Genomic DNA, 20211 nt, shown 5'->3' with positions numbered 1-20211 from the left:
AAACGTTTTTGTGAGGATAACCAAAACAGAAAGCAATGAAAACATCCAGTCTGATGTAATGTCAGTGAGAAAAAGAAGATAATCTATCTTTTATGGACTGTAACTGGTCACAGTTGAATATGAAGTGATTCAATGACGTAAGATGCCAGGATCTATACAGAAGAAAACTGACCTTGATGACTCTGGTGCAGCCAGGCATAAAGGCACTGCAGTCACTCTTTAACGGTGAAACGGTAAATAGCTTACGCTCCATCAAGTCCATATGATCCCAGAATGAGTCACACTACATTCAGTCTTTCAGGCATTCTCCCATTCACACACACGTTTTAAGAGAAACTTTGAGCTTTCTGTGGTCCCCTGCATCAATATGTTTCACCATCATCAGAGACCTTGAACTGTCTCAGTGGTCTCAAGTGGAAAAGCTGTCTTTATCCATCTCTTTGCAGTCGGCTTGAGTGTGAAAAGTCCAGGTCAGGACCTCGAATACCTGTTGCTATCCTCGCTCTCCTCTGGGGTCTGACTGACTGGAGGCGACCGTTTTTCCCCACTTCTTGCATCGTTTCTAGGCAACTCCTCTCTGGCCTTCATTTGTATTATTTGAATGAATATCAAATATCAATTTTGAATATCAAAATTGCATCACTTTATTGCTTTAATTTGTTCCCAACAAATAAAATAGTTTTTACCATTTTTGGTTTTCATTACCTTTTCAAAAGGTTCCACCTATTAGTAATAATGCTAATGAAAATAGCATTGGCATTACTTTCTATAAGTGTAGACTTTATTTTTATTCCCACTTTAAACAAAAGATGAGTCAGCCTTGCAGAAAAGTGATATGGGAAAGACTTAAATTGGAAATTCCTTTGCTTTCATGGTTGCAATTTTCTAAAGTATTCACATATACATGGACACACTCAGAAATCACCTTCATCCACAATGACCCTGTTCAGAGAGCTGCTTAAATTGTTCTTGTCCAGCCAGATTACGACTCTTGTAAATGCAGCCGCTGGCGAAAATGAGCCATTTGTGTTTTGCGTAGGACAGAAAATCCATTGAAGCGCGCCTCGTACAATGCCATTAGAACATTAAACTTGTGTGAAAAAAACCTTTTGAATGAGCAAATCTGTCTGTCATTGTTGTAAAAGTTATCTCTGTTCTTTATCTGTTCACCTTTTTGCATCATTTTTCTACTGTCCACTGTCAAATCTAATAATCACGCAAGATTAGCTTTATTAAGACCACATCTCTTTAGTTGTCTCACTCTTTTCCTCCTTTTACCTTGAAGGTATCCGTTCCCGACGGTGTTCAGCACCTGCAGCAAGAAGGACCTTGCAGCCAGTCTGGAGAAAGGTGTGGGCATGTGTTTGTACAACATGCCAGAGGTCAAGGTGCTTTACGGCGGACAGCAGTGCGGCAATGGCTACGTGGAGGAGGGAGAGGAGTGCGACTGCGGGGAGCCTGAGGTAAAGTTGACAGCAAACGGCTTCATCTTAACCCGCTCTTCGTCCGTGGTCATGCAGAGAAGCTTTATGTGCAACTCAGTGTGACAACATAAGCATGTTCTGTGGCTGAGAAAAAAATTAATTTGAATTTGAAGTATTCTGTTCTGATTTTGTGTGGTAACCTAATCCTAGAGTAGTGGATTGTGAAAAGAAAGGAAAAAAAATAACCCAGGTTTTTCAAATTGTAGATAAAATTTTCATTGCGTGCAAATGATACAATTGTATTTGTACCTCGTCACTCAGTATTTGTGGATTTTTAGCTGCAAGTCATTTGGGGTATGTTCCTGCAACCTTTCCAGAGACCAATATTATTACAATATTTGTCTGCACACCAGCTTAAGCTTAAGTCGGATTTGGTTGGAGAGTGTCTGTGAACGACAATTTGAAGTCTTGCCACAAATTTGCATTTGGATTTCGGTCTGCACTTTGACTGGGGCATTCTGACACGTGAATATGCTTAGATCTGAACCATCGCATTGGAGCTGTGACGGTATTTCTAGGGTTATTGTCCTGCTAAGAAGTAGACTTCTGCTCTGATCTTAAGCCTTTTTTCAGCCTCTGACAGGTTTTCCTCTAGGATTGTCCTGTTTTAAGGTCCATCAGTCTTCCTATAATCTCTGACCACCTTCTCTGTCCCGGCTGAAGAAATGCTTTCCTTCTGTCCCATAGAACTATGCAACTATTATTGTTGTTCTTCCTTAAAAAAACATACTTTTCCTTCCTCTTCACAATTATGAACCAATTTGTTGGTCTATCAAATAAATCCCATTGAAATTCAAAAAGGTTTGTGGCTGTCATGTGACAAAATGTGAAAAGTTCAATGGTTATGAATGAGTTTGCAGTTACATGCGGCTGTCCTTGTCCATAGCTTTGCCTAAACTTTAATCTGGGAAAAAAAAAAATACAGTGGTTCTGGTTCAGCAAGGAATCAACTTGAAGCACTGAAAATCCCCTCTACCGAACATAACAGCCTCAAACTCAAAACTCCCACCGTCTGTGGACAATGTTTTTGTAATTTTAAAGCACTAAATCATAATGAAGCCAAGAATATTCTACCACAAAAAAATAAAAAAACGGGAAACCCCACTGAGGTAGTGTTTTATTTTGTTTACATCTTGTTTTTCTTTGACCAGGTGCCATGGTGAATTCATATGTTTGGAGGCTCATTAATCAAACCGCTGCCCCGACTGTGTGACAAAGCAAGCAAACAAGTGGAATGCAGTCGTAGCTTAAACCAGCTTTCTTTGGCTTTGCCTTCCAAACTCTGCAGCACATATCCATTCCCGCCGCCTTCCCGCTTGTGCACACCGCGGGACACCTCGGAATGTGACCGGAGAATCACATGGAATCAAAATTACTCCTGTCCAGCCACTAGATTAGGATTTATCATATACCCTAAATAAAAAATATATATATAGAAAAACCTGCGATCAATGCAACTTTTAAACCCTAATATAATCGAATCACACTCAGTGGAAATATTCTTATTTGTTACTGATTATTTTGTTATTCTGAAAATAATCGTGGTCTTTTATATTTAATTTGTATTCGTTTACATATAAATTAGAATGAGTGGATGAACAGACTCGGAGACGAGTTTGCTCTTTGCGTGCTGCAGATCTGACACTAATTAACATTTAGCAGTTGTAGCTACAGCCTTTCAGAAAATATAAAGAGTTGATTAAATATGAATCTGATAGATTTAAATAGCAGTTAGAAGCTAATGAATTTTAATACTTATCTTCCCCGCATCGCGTACTCTTGAGAGACCAGCATCGGTCTGTCACGCTGAAAGAGCACGGAGCTGAAATATAAAACTTGAAAGCCAACATGTAGATTTCCTGACGTTAACAAGATGCGATCGGTTCCTCTGGAGAGACGTGTCACTCTGTTGATTCTTTTAAAACTACAAAGCTGCGCGGTCTTTTCGCTGGAGTCGAGGGCTGTTTGTTTATTTCCTCTCAAATGAAATTAGATTTTGCAATTTGGCTAAACTGAGCAGGATCCATGATTGTTTATGTGCGCAGAGCAAGGAAACTCCATTGTTTGGAAATCAGTAGGTGGTATTTTGTTGGAGTCGTTCTGTTTGACCACCAGCGAACCAGCATGCAGCTTAGACTTTCTGACCATACCTCAAAATGACCTCCCCGGTGTCCCCACAAAGCTTGTTTGATCTGGCAACCCACGGAGACCTGGAGATAAACAAGAAATCGAAAAAGGGAGACAAAGAGTAAACAGTCAGACTCATTAAACGGCATTGACAAATCATATGCCTCCATACGGAAGTTGCAGAGAACCTCAGTAAGACTAGCGGATGAACTCCTCAACTCTTTTTTTTTTTTTTTTTTTCCTTTTTCCTGTTATCTCTACAGACTCTTCACAGAGGTCGTAATTAACAACATTTGTTTTCTCTCTAAGCCTTCTTTTTCATCACTAGATAAGCTGAAAGTCTTTGAGAACTGCCAAATCTAAAACACACTAAGATCTGAAGGTCAGGGTGGGAATCTGTGGACAGGAAGTGCTTTCCGATGACCCGGAGCGCTCCATCTGACAGGGACTGGCTAACCTCAGACCTGTGATCAGGACCACATGCTGTCAGCTGTTTTTTTTGTTTTTTTCTCTGCACTCCAGGAATGCATGAACCCCTGCTGCAACGCCACCACATGCACCCTCAAAGGAGATGCTGTGTGCGCCCACGGGCAATGCTGTGAAGACTGCAAGGTAACGCGTTTTAGGTCTCCCTCCACGTTGGACCTTGTTTAACTTTTATTTCGACTAAAAAAAATGTTTAAAAAAATCCTTTGGATGGAAGGAAATTCTGAAAAGATGCATTTTGAAAGATTCTGTAATTGACTTAATGGTCTTGAAAAGGTTTTTCACACACTCATAGTACTATAAATAAATTCAGTCATGCTATACACACATTCACATACTGAATATAAAATATGACGCCTCATTGAACATTCAGTTCCTTGTAATGAAATGTTTACAGATTATTATTACATGTATGAGTTTATCAATTTAAACTACATTTTATCTCTGAGATGGAGGAACTTCATCCTTCACTGCCATGTGAAGGATGAAGTTATAATTCATCCCACAGATGCGATATTACTTAGCAAAACACATCATGCTTGTTTTCAGTCTCTGAACTGCGTTCAACCTTTCATATTTAAATTAATCAGGTCAGTCATGAGAGATATTTTTTGGCATAAGCAAAGGCCTTTTCTTAAACCGGTTTATTCAGAAATGTGAGAAATAAAAACTTTATGTAACTTTATCTAGAAAAATATATTGAGATGGGGTATTTTTCATACCAATACTCATTTTAATCATTTACAAATAAAAGACAGTAAAGGATCTGTCAAATTTATTTTTCAACAAACTGCAAACTTTTCCTTTGTAACATTTTAGTCCAACGTGAAACAGCTGTCTGACATCTGAAGATAATAAAAACTTAAACACTCACTGAGATGCTTTCACTCGTACCAAATATCATCCAAGTGAAGAGACAGATCAGGGTCAGCAGGGTTTGGGTACGTGGAAGTGGTTTACTGGACTGTGCATGTCTGCAGCTCAAACTGGCCGGCACCATGTGCCGCGAGTCCAGCAACTCGTGCGACCTGCCCGAGTTCTGCACCGGATCCAGTCCGCACTGCCCGGCCAACGTCTACCTGCATGACGGACACGCTTGCCACAACGTGGACGGCTACTGCTACAACGGCATCTGCCAGACTCACGAGCAGCAGTGCATCACTCTGTGGGGACCAGGTGGAGCAAGCGCCGCTAAAAGAAGCGCGTCTGTGTTCAAACCGAGTAATTCCTCATCAAAATATGGCGGCTGTTTTTGTTTTTTTTTTTTGCAGGAGCTAAACCTGCTCCCGGGATTTGCTTCGAGAGAGTCAACTCTGCCGGGGATCCTTACGGGAACTGTGGGAAGGACTCCAGAGGCTCCTTCGCCAAATGTGACGCAAGGTAAGGATTCTGTTGCCTCGATGAGGAAGTGAAGGTAGAGAGAAATTGCTATGCGAAGCACAACGAAATCCGCTTTAAGTTGCATCATTTGCCATTATCCATTTGCTGCGAAGGACGTGTGGTGTTCAAACATTGGGAAAAATTGCAATCTGTGAAAGATAGCACTAAATGACTCCTTAAGAAGTTATTTATGAATAATTTAATGCTGGATTGTCATCTAATTGTTATAAGACTATTCTGCCGTCGGGGGAATTCTGTAATCAAACCTTGTTAATTGATGTAATTGCGTTAACGACGCCCAGTCGTCCTAAGCAGCGGGCTTTCATCCGTCCTCGCAGTCACTTCGGTTTGTCTGTGACTTGACAGACAAACAGTTCCTTACCGCATATTTCTTTGAATTTCTGCAGGGATGCAAAGTGTGGTAAAATTCAGTGCCAAGGCGGAGCAAACCGGCCAGTGATTGGCACAAACGCTGTCTCCATAGAAACCAATATCCCGCTACAGGAAGGAGGACGCATTCTGTGTCGGGGCACACACGTGTACCTGGGGGATGACATGCCAGACCCCGGGCTTGTTCTAGCGGGGACAAAGTGTGGAGACAACATGGTGAGCGACACATATATCAAAAAATAATAATAATAATAAAAAAAGTTTAGATTTGCGCATCTCTGTCACAGTACTGTGTTTCTGCCGTTTGCTTTAGTGGCGAAGAAAGAAAGTTACATTTTCCTGATTATATTGTTCGCTATGTTGTCGTGACTCCATATCAAACAGTAAACCTTTTTAAGCATGGCCTTCAATTTTTAGCAAACAGTCTTGAATGAATAAACAGCCTTTTTAGTGATCAGAGTAAAATCTCAATTAATTAACTTGTAATCATTTTGTGTCTTTTGACGTCTGTCTCGTTTATTCAAACAAGAAGCCTCATTAATTGCCGCTAAGTCTTTTATTTCTGTGTAGACAAGGAAACGTCCGATCGGTGGATCTCTTATTTGGTTCTCTGAACTCCCATTATCTGCAGTGGAGTGTTTGTAGCGCTGAATCGCTGTCATAAAAGAGGAATATGTGTACTTCTCTAGTATCAATTCAGGCACTGAGGAGGTTCGAGAACAGAGAAGAGCATCTAATAAAGTTAACTCCTGAGTGGATTCGGTGATTTATTTGTACACTTTGTGCTTCTGCCTGAGCCAGCTCTACGGTGGGATCAGTTATTTTATTAGCTGTGCCTCCCAACCTCTTCTCCAGAGCCAAGGGCCCTGGAATGAAACTATTTACCTCTTAATTAGCTCTACAAAAGTACTTGCTTGTTTTCTCCCTTATAGTGCAAATGACATGCAGATCAACCCATCTCCTCCTGCCCACCACGGCTAGGAGTCTAGCTTGTAAAAAAAAAAAAAAAGGATTTTCTAATCTTGAATAGATATTTAAGAGCCGGAGTATGAAAATGATTAGTTTGTAAGAAAAGGTTTCTCAGATGTCGAGTTGATGCAGTAATATTCCACAAGCTGTCCCGTTCAGGCGCTAAAACGTCAGAAACTGAACAGTAATTCTAAAATTCTTTAGTGATTTTAAAAGTGTAATTATAATCATTGAAGAACCGAGTGACAAGAGCTTCATGGTCAGTTTCATTCAAACCAGCGCTCTCATAGCTGGTGTTTAGCTGCTTTTGTCCTCTTCATGCAGGAAATGGTCATCAAGCGGACCGACTCGTCTCCTGGTCACTGACTCCCGAGTCATGAATTTGCACGACCCCATTATCTAGAAATTTTAATGGTTTGGAGGTGTGTGTTTGACATCCTTGTTCTTTCAGAAAGGTTTTTGTGCTTTTTTTTTTTAATCAATCAGAGCATTAGGCTGACAGTAGACATCCTGCTGTTCTGTGGTAATTTGGGGAAAATAGGAGCTGAACGCTGCTCACTGCTTAATGCAGTCGTTTTTCACTGGAATGTTTCTTTGTTCTTAAAAATTTGCAACATTTTTGCAGCGCTTTCTTTCGTTTGTGGCAAACTACTACAGTTTAATCACTTCAGGTTACCTCTGATATAACCTTTGGTGAAAATTATTTTATGGACCATATTGTCAGTCTATGAAATTGTAACATTAATTGAAATTCCTCTTTTATTTAATCCATGGAAAGTATCTGTACCCCTTTAGACATTATTTACAACATTACAGATATTAATTTCAGAACTTTACCAGACAAAGTACTAGATCACAATGATGAGAAAGTAAAGGGATACATAATCGCAATCAGTCGCAATCCAGAGACTGATTTATTTTTTTGTCCATTCTTCACTGTAAAATTCCTCCGCATCTATTAAGTCGGATGGAGGACATCAGTGCACATTAGTTTGTTACCATTGCCACAGATTCTGAATTGCCTTTCGGTTAAGACCTTGACTGAGCCATTCTGACACATGAACAAGCTTTGATCTAAAACACACTGTTGTAGCTCAGCCTTTATCTTCACGATTACCGTCCTGCTGTAAGGTGAACCTCCCCCCGCGGTCAAAAGACAAATTGCAGCATCTAACAAGTTTTCTTCAAGGAATATCTGATATTTCGCTCCTTTCATCTTCTGCTCTGTCTTTGCTGACCAGCTTTCCCGTAGCCGCTGAAGAGAAGCAGCTCGTAACATGCTTCACCTTGTGTTCATTTCCCTCCACATACTTTTGCTCTTTTCGGTGCAAATCAGAAAGTTACAGTTTGGTCTCGTCCGAGCAGAACAACCTTAGTTTGTTCGGTCTCCCACGCGGCGTGTGGGAAAGTCCACAAAGGACCTCCTTGGCTTTCTATATAAAAAAAATACCTATATTCATGTCACTCTTTCATAGAGCTAAGGATTATAGACAAAACATGCTACAGTGCCTGGCTTGTCAGTTTACTGGATGGTGCTGTAGGTTTTCATCTTTTTTTCATTTAAGCAATGACCCATTTGATCTTCAAACCTTAGGAAATAGTTCTCTGAGTCTGTTTTAAATTTCTTCACAAATTGTTAGTTAGTCGTTTAGCTAGGATTAAATTATTGCACCCGGGTGGACACGATTTATAAATTATGTGACTTTTAAGGGTAGTTGGTTGTGTTTTGAATTTTTTATTTATTTATTTATTTACTTTAGTTTTTTTTTTTTCATTTTTATTTTGGGGTATCAGAGTAAGGAATTCTGAGTACAAATGCTCACTTTATTTTCATTTAAAGATTTCCGTGTATTCCCTGATTCCATTGCTTCAGTGTGTCAAAACTTGAATTCAAAACATTTTGATGAATTCACTCATAGTTAAGCAAATACAAATCAACAGGAACATGTTTGTGCTATCTCTGCAAAAATAAATAACCATGTTTTGCTACGTTATAGCACAGCTGTCCTCACCCAGAACATGCATGCATTTCTCCTTCACTGAGGTTTGCAGTCTAGCTCCTCTGCAGATGTCTAACGATGCTTTTCTCTTCATAGGTGTGCTTGAACCGGCAGTGTCAGAATGTCAGCGTCTTTGGCGTGCTCGAGTGCTCCGGGAAATGCAGCGGACGAGGGGTGAGTGCAAAGTACCTTTTAGCGCAGCGCTCAGTGTTAAATTATGTAATATAGCAAAGCCCGAAGGGGGGTGGGGGGGCTGTGTATTTATCTGTTCATTCACATTTACTAAAGAGCCGCACAATCAGGTGAGCTCCCTCTCTACGCTGTAATTGTAAATAATAAAAGAGTAGCTGTGCATTTGCAATGCAGCCCGCTCAATCAGTCTTCATTGTTCCACCGCAATACTTTAATGTTAACTTCAAGTGTTTTCTGCCTTTTTTTTTTCTTTTAACTGCACAAGAAAGGAAATGGGAACAGTAAATCAGCCGCACTATATCTCTCCCTCCTCCGAAACGATCACCTTTATTCCTCTCGGCGTCTCTTCTCAATAATTCAACAAAGGACACTTTCATGTTTTATGTACTCTGTTGTTTAGTGCTGTAATTGCAGCATTCGCTACAGAACAGACAAGCGGTCTGTTCTGACCGCTCGTCTTTACCGTCCATTAAGTCGAGGGGGCCAGTGAGAAATCAAAAACTTTCGTCTTGGTCATCCCCTTGTGTCGTTTATTAAACCTTTCTGCAATGTAAAAGCCAATCGATAAGAAACTCTTGCTGTCCGCCAAAAGATAAATAGAATTCCCTTTGCAAGAATATTTAGAGCAATAAAGTGGTCTCATGTATCTTTCCTCTAGCGGGAATAAATGCAAGAAAAGAAATAAATTGACAATGTGGTGTGGCGTATGACGGGAAAGGAGGGATTATCAGCATTACTTTCCTTTCCTTTTCTTGGAAGAGATTTGATAAACTTTAATGAAACCAATTTGATTTCGTTAAAGTATATTTAAACACCGTTTAAATCTACAACAAATGTTATTTCATTTTTATTACAATGTAACCTGCTCTTATGTGCTTAAATCCTGTGCTCCTGAGTGAGTCTCATCTTCAATTTTTTTTAGTACGTAAAATACTTTAGATACTAAAAATCACTTTATTTACATAAAGACTAAATTACGTTAAATGTCTTCGGAATACGTGGCTGTTTTAGCAAAAACGATTTTCTCTCCAACAAACTAAATTTGATTCGGTGCTCGCTCATGTCAGCTACATTTCTCTTCTAGCAAACGTACAATGAAATCCCCTCCAAGTGCCTCTTAACCCCATCACCTAGTGGATATGGTGCTATATGCCGGAGGCAAGGGAGACACTCAGGCTGTGCATCTGTGCTAAATGTAAATACTCCACTCCACATCTGCTTTGCTGCCTTCTCCTCTGTTCTCCCTCGTACTGACAGCTGCATTTTAATGCCTCTCTGGAGAACCCACTTGGATAAAATACTTTGACCAGAAACCCGAGGCAAGAGCTGGATGGGCTCTTACACACTTTTAACAGAGTCTTGCAAAAAAAAGTACTCAATTTGTATTCCTGGAATGTTTTCACATTTTGTTACCCTACAACCAAAAAGCTTTCAATAATTGGATTTTGAGATAGAACAACAAAAAAGTAGGTCATACCCATGATGTTCAAGAAAAATACCTAGTTTTGATGTTTCGTTTATTTATCTATTTATTTATTTATTTTTGCAGATAAAAAGTGCATGCCACCTCATTTACATTTGTTTCTGCTTCAACACACCCCAAATGGCTGAAGTCCCTCCTCAGTGTGCAGTCAAGTGCTACTAAGTCCTGTTAATTATTCACTTGAGGTGTGTTGAAGCAGACACGCCAACTCTTCAAGGATTTTGAGTTTAGGACCTCGGATGGAAACCGTTCTGTTGTGGTTCTGTAGTTTTACAGGTGCTGCTTTCCGCTCCGACTTTTTTTTTTTTTTGCAGCGTCTAACAGATTTTCTCCCAGGATTTCCCTCTACTGTTGAAACCAAATACATTTGCATACATTGACTAAAAACAAGCACGTGTTTTCTCGTTATCTAAAGTTAAATCAAGCTAAACGTCTTCAGAATGTTAAGTTAAAATCACAAAAATTATTACTATTTGCTAAATGCCAGAAAAGTTATCGACAACATTTTTTTTAGAGTTTTTTTTTTTTAATTAAGGAGCTTTCATACAGATTAATTACTGTCTCTTTAAACAACGGGAGAAAACCCACATGATGATGTCGTCCTATAGATTAGCTGAAACATCTGAGCTAATTGGATTTCTTGCTTGATATAGAGTCCCCTATTAATCTCCTTCCATTACATACTTTGTTTTGATCTGTCACATAAAGTACCAATAAAACACATTCAAGTTTCAGACCTTAATATGAGGAAATACAAAGACGTTCAGCGGGGTATTAGAACTTTTGGGATTGCAACGGTTACGAGATGTGTTGATTTTCTGCTCATCTCTGGAGGCAAACAAATAAGTTTGCCTCCAGAGATGGAGGCTATGCATTACACTTATGCTATGCATTACACTTATGCTATGCGTAAGTGTAATGCATAGCATAATAAACATCCATCACTCTTGCAGGTGTGCAACAACAAGAAGAACTGCCATTGTGAAGCGCAGTGGGCTCCTCCGTTGTGCGAGGAACCTGGCTTCGGAGGGAGCATTGACAGCGGGCCAATGAGACTGGCAGGTAGAGTGGGCAATTTAATCTCTGCCTTTGCTTATATATGCATGATCACAAGAACATTTTCAACAAAACATGACAGACAAAGAGACAGACAGGCAGACAGATAGGTGTACAAAAAGTATGTTGTAGTTCTTGTGCTCATTATCCAGCTGTAACAGCTGTATTCCCTGTCACTGTTCTGTGCTGTAGATGTGCGTGTGTGTGTATTAATGTGCGTGTTGTCGTATGTGGCATCAGCCGACAGTGTGCTCATTACCGTGGTGGTGCTGGTCACCCTGGTAAGTCTGCTGGTGGCCACAGTGATCGTCTTTCTGAAGAGGAAAACTCTGCTGCGTCTCTTCTTCAGCCACAAAAAGACCACTCTGGAAAAACTCAGGTAATACCTTTCAGACAAAAAAGAAATATAACAACACTATGACATTTTTATTTATAGAGATCTTTAAAGCAAATGCAGCTGTAATTTTGAATGTAAATTTGAAACTTGAATTCAAATTTACATCCAAAAATATTTAATTGATCCCAGAGGGAAATTAAATGAATGGTAATGTAACGGTAAAGTTTGGTCCAAGCCATGCATTTTAAAACACAGTTATCCCTGACACTGACCGTATGTGTGTAAACTTTTGAATTCGAGGAAAGTTACAAAATCATTTCTAATAAATGTCCTTGCCAAGTTTTCTGGCCAATTTGCAAATAAAAATAATTTTGGCAACTCTAACTAAAGCAAAACAAGAAAAATTTGGTCTGATTTAACTTCAGACAGTGTGGAAAAAAAAAATGCATGTGTATTTTTATTCAGTGCATGTAAATATGTGGTTTCAGCTACGTGAGCTAAAAGATGTGCAGCAGCGATTTAAACCAACTTAAGACAGGAGAGCGAAAAAGAATGACTCACGCCAACATTAGGTCCATTACTGTAATCTAAGCAGTACGAGAACAAAAAAAGGAAGATTGGATCAGTGTTTCAAAGAGCTGCCTGGACAGAAGAAATATCCACTTCTTCCATCCGCCTCAAGAGATAAAAGCAGGACTTTTCAAGTGCTCCAATTGTCCAATTTAAAATGACTGTCTAACTTGAAGCCAAAATTGGTAACAGTTGGTCTAAGCTGTCAGATGTAGCAAATCAATAGTGGTTGACTCACAGGGGGACGCTATCATTTCTGTTTTCTTCTCTTTCCAACGTATTAAACTTCTGGACGAGCGAAGAATAAGTAAAAGTAAAGAAGGCGTTAATGTCAAATGGATGATCTTGATTTTTTTTTTTTTTCATGTTGCAGATGGTCATTTTTCATAAGCCTTTAACTTAATTTGCATTGCTTACTTAAAATACAATTGTTCCCTATCTAAACAGTACGGTGGCCGACAGGTGCAAATGCGCAGCAACAGAGAAAACATGCAAACAAAAAAAGAGACGCAAACAAATGAAATCCAGCAAACAAGAAGAAATGACGCAATCAAAAAGCAAATCAAATGCAGCAAACAACAAAAGAGACGCAAACAAAAAGCAAATGAACGCAAACAAAAGTCTCTCCTGCTTTGCTTGACCAAAACAGCAGAAGATGCCTCATCAGCACTGCGGGATTTTGGAGCACTTCCGTTTTCAGCACTTTTTGTTTGCATCTTTTCTTTTGTTTGCTGCATCTCATTTGTGGTTGTAGTCTTTTTTGTTTGCGTCTCTTTTTTTGTTTGCGTCTTTTTTTTGTTAGCGTCTCTTTTTTGTTTGCTTCATTTGCTTTTTCTTTGCGTCTTTTTTTTTTGTTTGCTGCATTTGCTTTTTGTTTGCGTCTCTTTTTTTGTTTGCATGTTTTCTCTGTTGTTTGCATGTTTTCTCTGTTGCTGCTGTAAAACAGAGAAGCATTGAATATTACTAAATGAAATAGTTGTTTGGAATATTTTTCTGCAAATAAACAGGGGATCGTCTTCAAGATGTAGCAGATAAAAGATGGTCAGCTTCTTAACATGTTTTCTGTTGTACCACATGTTTCTTTCACATAAACATTTAAGCATTTATGACTTGCAAATATGGATCTTTTTTGATTGTTTTAATACATTTAATGATGAGAAGCTTGGGGTGTTTTTGGTTATCACATTATTTGCTTATTCTCAAAATGTAGCTTTAAACAAAACTAGCACCAGACTTTATGCAATGTGATGTAACAGTAGCTGCAATAAGATTTTGAAGTTCTCAAAAAAATAATGCTTTTTTGACATTGCATACAAACAGCAGCGTTTAGATCTTAAGGTGGAGCAGGCTGATCGTTTCACTAGGTTCACTGCCTTTTTTATGGCCACTGCACAGCCTGATGTAAAAGGATGGGTGATGAGAAAAGATTTTATCGTACAATGAAAAAGGGAGACCAGAGCAATCAACATTTATCATGATCTGGCTACAACGTTGGCAGGAAATTCATCACACTTAAATCCAGTTACAGATTTCATTCCTTTAAGAATGCATTTTGACACGAAAGTAATCCTGTTCTGTTTGTCATACATATCTATTTCATTAGTTTCTCTTACCAATAAGCAGAAAGTTCAGCATATGTGCCTTACTTAAATCCATATGGGCCAGAATATAAATAGCACAGGCTCACGGTGCCACCCACTGCAGCTGCACAGACACCCAACGTTCACACGGCTGCAGTGCGAATGTTGAACTTAAAGTCAACAGGCAAACAGCAATTTAACTCTATAAGATTAGGATTGTTCCCCCTTATTTATGTCGTAGTATAATCTCACACTAAAAAATGCAAAGAGTTAAACAATTAATTGAGAACCTTTTTATCAACATAATCACCAGGTCCAGCATAAAACAAAAATGTACCTAAGCCATTTTTATATTCATACTTTACTGTTTTAGTCTAAGGCATGTTTATTTGTATGGCACCGTTCACACGCAAGTTAATTCAAAGTGTTTCACCAGAAATTACAGGACAATTACAATAAACTACTCAAAATGCATTAATAAAAAAAAAGACAGTAAAATGTCATATCCCAAGAAAGGAAATACATTTTAAAATTGCGTGCTGTAATTCAATAATGGACTGTAGTCAAGCGGTCTGATAGGTATTTTCCTAGAACCTACATAAAAGAACCACAGACAACGTATATGAATTTATGACTAAACTTCTGCAAGCAAAAGGAGAAGACTCTGTCAACTGCTTCTCAGAGCTGTTCACAGAGCGTTCTGCTTCTCTTTGGATACAGCTTGTCTTTTATTCTCAAACTTCAAAGAGGGAGGATAGGCAAGATAGACAGCAGAGGAAAAACAGCAAAGGTCGTAAAACATTTTACCTAAACAAAGCAAAGGTCGTAAAACAATTTAACATCTGGCCCCTGATCTGAGCCCGGTTCAAATCTCGGTCAAACTGTTTCACATGAAGATAACAGGCAGCTGTGACTTCCAGGTCAGTTCACACATACAGTTTAAACAAGAGAACACTTTAACCTGAATATGAACTAAAGTAACAACAAAATGATAAAATCTCTATCAGGTCAAACAGAAATATAAAGTTGCATGTCATCAGCATAGATATTAAAAGACTTGTACTACTCCACAGTCTGATCAGGGGGAATGATTAAGATGTTAAATAAAAGTGTCATCACAATGTGAATGTGATTTTTGTTTGGTCGTGAATAGAATTGTTTGATGACACAAAGTGGTCTTTGTTTGCCAAATGACATCTGTAGCAGTTTACCATCGCCATCCATTTGTCCAGTCTTTAAATCAGGAGGTTACTTTTGGATATTTTATTACTGCATCAACCCCAAGTGCTTTACTCCAGGTGAGACCAGACACGAGTTATATTTGTTCACACAACCTTGACAAATTAAGAGATGAGGTTATGGTTATCTAAGTGTGCAGCAGTGTGTATGTGTATGTGTATGAGCAGATCTTATTAATTGAGTAAGGACACAAAATCATAACATTCAAGTAAGGCAGGTAATCTCCATAAGTCAGAAAATACTAGCAAGAAAAGAGCTACTTGCTGCATCTTAAGACATTACTCAATATACACAATATTAACCTAATCCGACCCATATCATATCATGAGCTTCTATCGGCAAATGGATTCCCACCTACAGTTTCAGAAAAAAATGGAAAATTGCCAATACTTTTTTCCTCACTGTTTTAAAACTCCCGAAGGAGCGATCAGGCTTTTACTAGCTGATGCCAACGTCCAGTTTTAAGCAACAAAACATTGAAGAAGACACTCAGTGAAGCTTTCCTAACAGAGATTATGGAAAAAAATAATTATGTTGTATATGTTGCTTTGGTCAAACAGTGTGTGTGCGTGCGTGCGTGTGTGTGTGCGTGCGTGCGTGCGTGCGTGCGTGCGTGTGTGTAACAGGTCACCATGACCCGAAAAGTAGAAAGGAACTAAAAATACCAAACAAGAGAAGTGTTTATCTCACAAGACGGACGTTTTTACCAAGAACAGCACTATAGAAACTGCTGGTCATTGATGCATTTACAAAATAAAAAAAATATCTGATTTTTTTTCCATCCCCTAAGAGTCTATCCAAATTAAAAGATAGTGCAAACATGTGCAATTTTCAAAAATTTTAAAAGGAAAAGAAAATTCAATCAAACACACATTGAACGTAAAACGAAAATTAAGTCAATTTCTTTTCTCCTCCAAGATCTGTGGAGGCAACCAGACCAACCAGCCCCATCAGGACCGAGTCCAGGTACAGACCCACACCACAGCGCAAGCCTCCACCCAAACCTTCCACTGCCAATATTTATAAGGTGAGTCACTTACTCTGTTTATTCGCCTAATTACTGCACACGACCGTGTAGCTGAGGATATTTTTAACTTTTTGATAACTTTTCCTTGGAGCTCTCCGGTAACTCACAGCCAAAACTAATTTCTGAGTCTTATTGCATCGGGGCTTGTTGATCAAATAAGATCACGGCGAGATGCAAAATTGATTCAGCCTCACCATATCTCGGGAAGGTGGAGATATTAATTACAGTGTTGTTGTTGACAGGACATGGCCAAACTGTAATTGAGAGATGGCGTCACAGAAATGAGATGTAGGATGTCGAAACTCGAACCCCTTTAATGTTTGTGATTTCTTTTTTCCTGCGAGGGGAGCGCAGCTGATTGATTCAGGCAGTGGAGGAAAATAGGGTTTGATTTGTTTGCTGAAAATGATAAGCGCAGAGGGAGATTACCTATTGTTGTGTTTGTGCCTCAAAATAAAGGAGCGGACATTTATATGCATGAGTGTGCGTTGATCTGATATGAGTTTGTGCTCGCCTCCGTTGGCGACCGCTGAGAATGAAACTTCTATCCAACGTCATAATCAAGTGTAGAAGTTCATCCAGTTGATCTTTTTTTATAGCTCAGCAGAGTGAATCTCTGAAATAGCCTGTCTGTTCTTATTATTGTGACATTTGCAGCCAGCCGCACATGTCAGCCTGCATCACAGCAGCGCTCTTTGACTGCATCTCCACTGCTGCAATTTGTGTTTATGAATTTTTGTCCGGCAGCCAAATCCTTTCTGACCATTTAACATGCTTATTGGTAAGCTCTGGACTGAAGAAGTGACAGCTGGTCAGGACATTTGGCCAGACTCTGGCTTTTACAAGTCCACAAAGTAATATTCAGGCTTTATGAGATCAGCATTACACACCGAGCTAATGGCAGAAATAGCTCCTTCAGGAGTATCCTCTTGGAAAAAAAAACAGGGTAAACATAAAAACACTGAGCTGGGATCAATTTCTGTGGAAGGGAAAAACAAAGTATGCAGTTAGTGGCAGGAAAAAGGCTCTGTCTGAGGCGGGGTTTTTTCAGGAAAGAAACACTGCCAAATGCGAAAGTCAAAAGTATTTTCTAGATGACGTAAAACAAAGAATACACAGTTGCTATGAGCAACAGCTTGCCAGTGGCTTCCTCCAGTAGTAAAACAGTGCTATACACAGAAGCAGTGAGCTAAAAACACAAAGAATACGGCGTTAATGACAGCAGTAACTCTGTTAATGACTTTGTCCAGGAAATAAACACGGCTAAATGTCCACGGATTAAGCCAGGAATGCTTAATGCGTTCAACTCTTATGCCTCACCCCAAAAACTCTCTTCCACGTTAATCATTGAGTCCACCAGGACATCGGTGTCCTCATGAGGGTTCAAAGTCATATCAGGTAGTTGGTAAGACGTCTAATCTCATGTGTATGTTTTAGCTTAGTCTTACTATCTTTGCTTATGCTGGCACATTTAGCTTTTTTTAATTTAATATCGCTACTTCTCGTTTCTCCTTTTAGCCGTCTTTCCTGAGCGCAGAGCCTCTCCTCCCTCCTCACAACTTCCACTCCCACAGCCTGCGCCGGCTGCCCCTCTACCAGCCGCTGCACATCAGCCAGCCCATGCCTGTGTCTCTGAGTGTGGGCCATCCCGCCCTGCCTCCTCTGCCAACCCACGACCACCGAGTCCTGCCCACCCACTCGTCGGTCTCACCCGCTCCAGTGCTGCCATTCCTCAGCCTGCCGCGCAAGCAGTCTTTGTACAGAATGGATCAGGTATGTTTGAGTAACATCAGCGATGTGAATTAATTGGATCATCTCTTTGGGTTTCTGAGCATCCTCTGAAATGTAACCTTTTGCAGGTTGGTGAAAAGGAATCTGTTCCGTTCTGTTGTCCAGATACTACATCCATCCATCCACCATAAAGTTTAAGTCTTAAAATAGGCCAGAATAAATGTCAACATTGTTAATTTTCCTGTTTAGATTAGATTTTTCAGTAAACGTTTAGTGTTAATGTATATCTCAGATTTTATTCAGCAGCTAAATGAACACCTTCCCTATGAAATCTTCAAATTGAGTAGTTCCTAAAATAGTTAGTGGCTAAAGAAGATCAAAGCGCAATTAACAACAGATAAAAAATTCACAATCTTTTCAAGCAATAATGTGGGTTTATCCCCCTTGTACACAAAGTTCTTTATAACATACAGCTTAATTATATGACAAAACTTAATATTAACATCATCTAAGGCCAGTAGAAGCTCAACATTTCATCAGACTTCAGCTTTTCATGTCCTAAAATGTAACAAGTACCGGTAGGTTGGAAAGTATTAATTAATCTAAAAAGCTGCTGCAGTTTAAAACATCCATGTAATGTAAAATATATGCAGATTGTACTTAATGATCTAAAACTTGCCACCTGTGTGTGTCCATTTCTAAAAGGCTGCGGCAAAGCTCGCTGCGGTTGGTTTGTGCCCGCCCGCACAGCGACAGCAAAAAAAAATTTTCAATCTGTGTCCCTCTTTGTGCCCCATCTCCTGAATGAAGCTCTGCTTTCTGTTGAGTCGGGTGGTGTTGGAGGCAGAGGAGATAATAAATCCATCTGTCTGCTCAGGTGGTGGATCCAAAATCTTGACCAGGCATTCCTGAACCAACGCTGCAAAAAGAGACACTTTGGATGCCAGGAAAGGGAGGGGGGTTTGGGGTAAGGAAGGAAAGAAAGAAAGAAGATACAAAACTAATTCACTTTTGGCGAAGGAACCGAACAGCGCTGCAGCTGTGAGGCCAGCGAATGAGATTTAGAGCTGCATTAATGCTGTTTATGTTTATGTTTGGCTTCAACCGTTCAGATGACCGGCGTTAACTCATTATTCTTGCCTCACATAAATATTTTATAACTCTACTTGCAAATAATTTCCATTATAAAACATAAGCATAACATCTGGAGGAGGGTGTTTGTGTAATTTAAGTGGGATACCAAGGATAAAATAAAAGGAATAGAAAAATATTACATTTTGTCCAGATGTTAAACAGTTAAACAAATAAATGTTTATTTGTTTAACTGTGATGCTACACGTTTCAGAAATTGTGGGACTAGAGGAAAAGTTATCGTAATTGCGTTACGTCCGTTTTTCTTTTAAACACCGTAAGCGTCCGAGGGAAGCAGCAGTAGGTCTTTACAAGTAATTTATAACAACTTCAATTCTGTCATACACCAAACTTCTCCAGTAGAGATCCAAAGAGTTCTTTCCACAGGGAGATGGTCACTTAACAAGATAGTCTTTCCAAAAATTACATGAGGTTAGCTTTTTATTTTCTAATGAAGGTTGATATCGCAAAATATCAACAGAGTGTCCTAATGGATTTAAAACGAGGAGTTTGGGTCCAATTATCACTTTGGATTTCTCTGTTAGCGTCTTCGCAACATCGACTTTTCCTGTAGACATCTCAGTTGGCTTTATTTCAGTCCACTAAAAGGAAATTAGCCTTTAAATTAGACTCTAAACTCTAATTAGTTTTATATTGTGACCCAATGACAACTGCTCACATGGGGTCACCTTAACTTTGTAGAGTGAAACAGAGCTGGTAGCTCAATATTAAACCTTTTTATTTTATATGTACCCTCATTAAACCAGCCAAGCCAATGTATTTAGTAGTTTTAGTGCAGTTTAGAGAAAAATGCATCAAAAATCTGAATACTGTTAAGACTAAAGAAATGTTAAAAATCTCTCAGCAGTCTCACAAATTATGAAATATTTAAAAATAAAAATAAAAACGTATTACCTGTTTTAACTAGAAAACCCAAATAAAAAAAGTAAAATAATTGATCTTCTCCAGGTTGGTTCAGTTTAGCCCACCCAGGCTTCCACAGACTCATTAGAAAATAAAAGCCTCTTA

General features: G+C 39.2%; 1 protein-coding gene across 2 annotated transcripts in view; it reads left to right on the top strand.

Moving 5' to 3' along the window:
• The window catches only part of adam12b (ADAM metallopeptidase domain 12b), a 95954-nt gene that overhangs the window by 67084 nt on the left and 8659 nt on the right, over positions 1–20211 (top strand). The window contains exons 12-21 of one of the 2 annotated variants that reach the window (XM_008429319.3): positions 1286–1463; positions 4134–4223; positions 5078–5273; positions 5369–5477; positions 5885–6083; positions 8933–9010; positions 11465–11573; positions 11808–11946; positions 16212–16320; positions 17839–18093. In XM_008429319.3, the coding sequence (XP_008427541.2) occupies positions 1286–1463; positions 4134–4223; positions 5078–5273; positions 5369–5477; positions 5885–6083; positions 8933–9010; positions 11465–11573; positions 11808–11946; positions 16212–16320; positions 17839–18093 (1462 nt within the window). Of the gene's footprint in view, positions 1–1285; positions 1464–4133; positions 4224–5077; positions 5274–5368; positions 5478–5884; positions 6084–8932; positions 9011–11464; positions 11574–11759; positions 11947–16211; positions 16321–17838; positions 18094–20211 lie in introns of both variants that reach the window. The other variant, XM_008429318.3, reaches the window with a different exon arrangement.

Source organism: Poecilia reticulata, chromosome 15 (assembly GCF_904066995.2).
Source record: "Poecilia reticulata chromosome 15, P_reticulata-male-v2, whole genome shotgun sequence".
NCBI classification, from domain to species: domain Eukaryota; kingdom Metazoa; phylum Chordata; class Actinopteri; order Cyprinodontiformes; family Poeciliidae; genus Poecilia; species Poecilia reticulata.
Note: the sequence above shows the minus strand (reverse complement) of the source record. Positions and strands in the feature narration are given on the sequence as shown.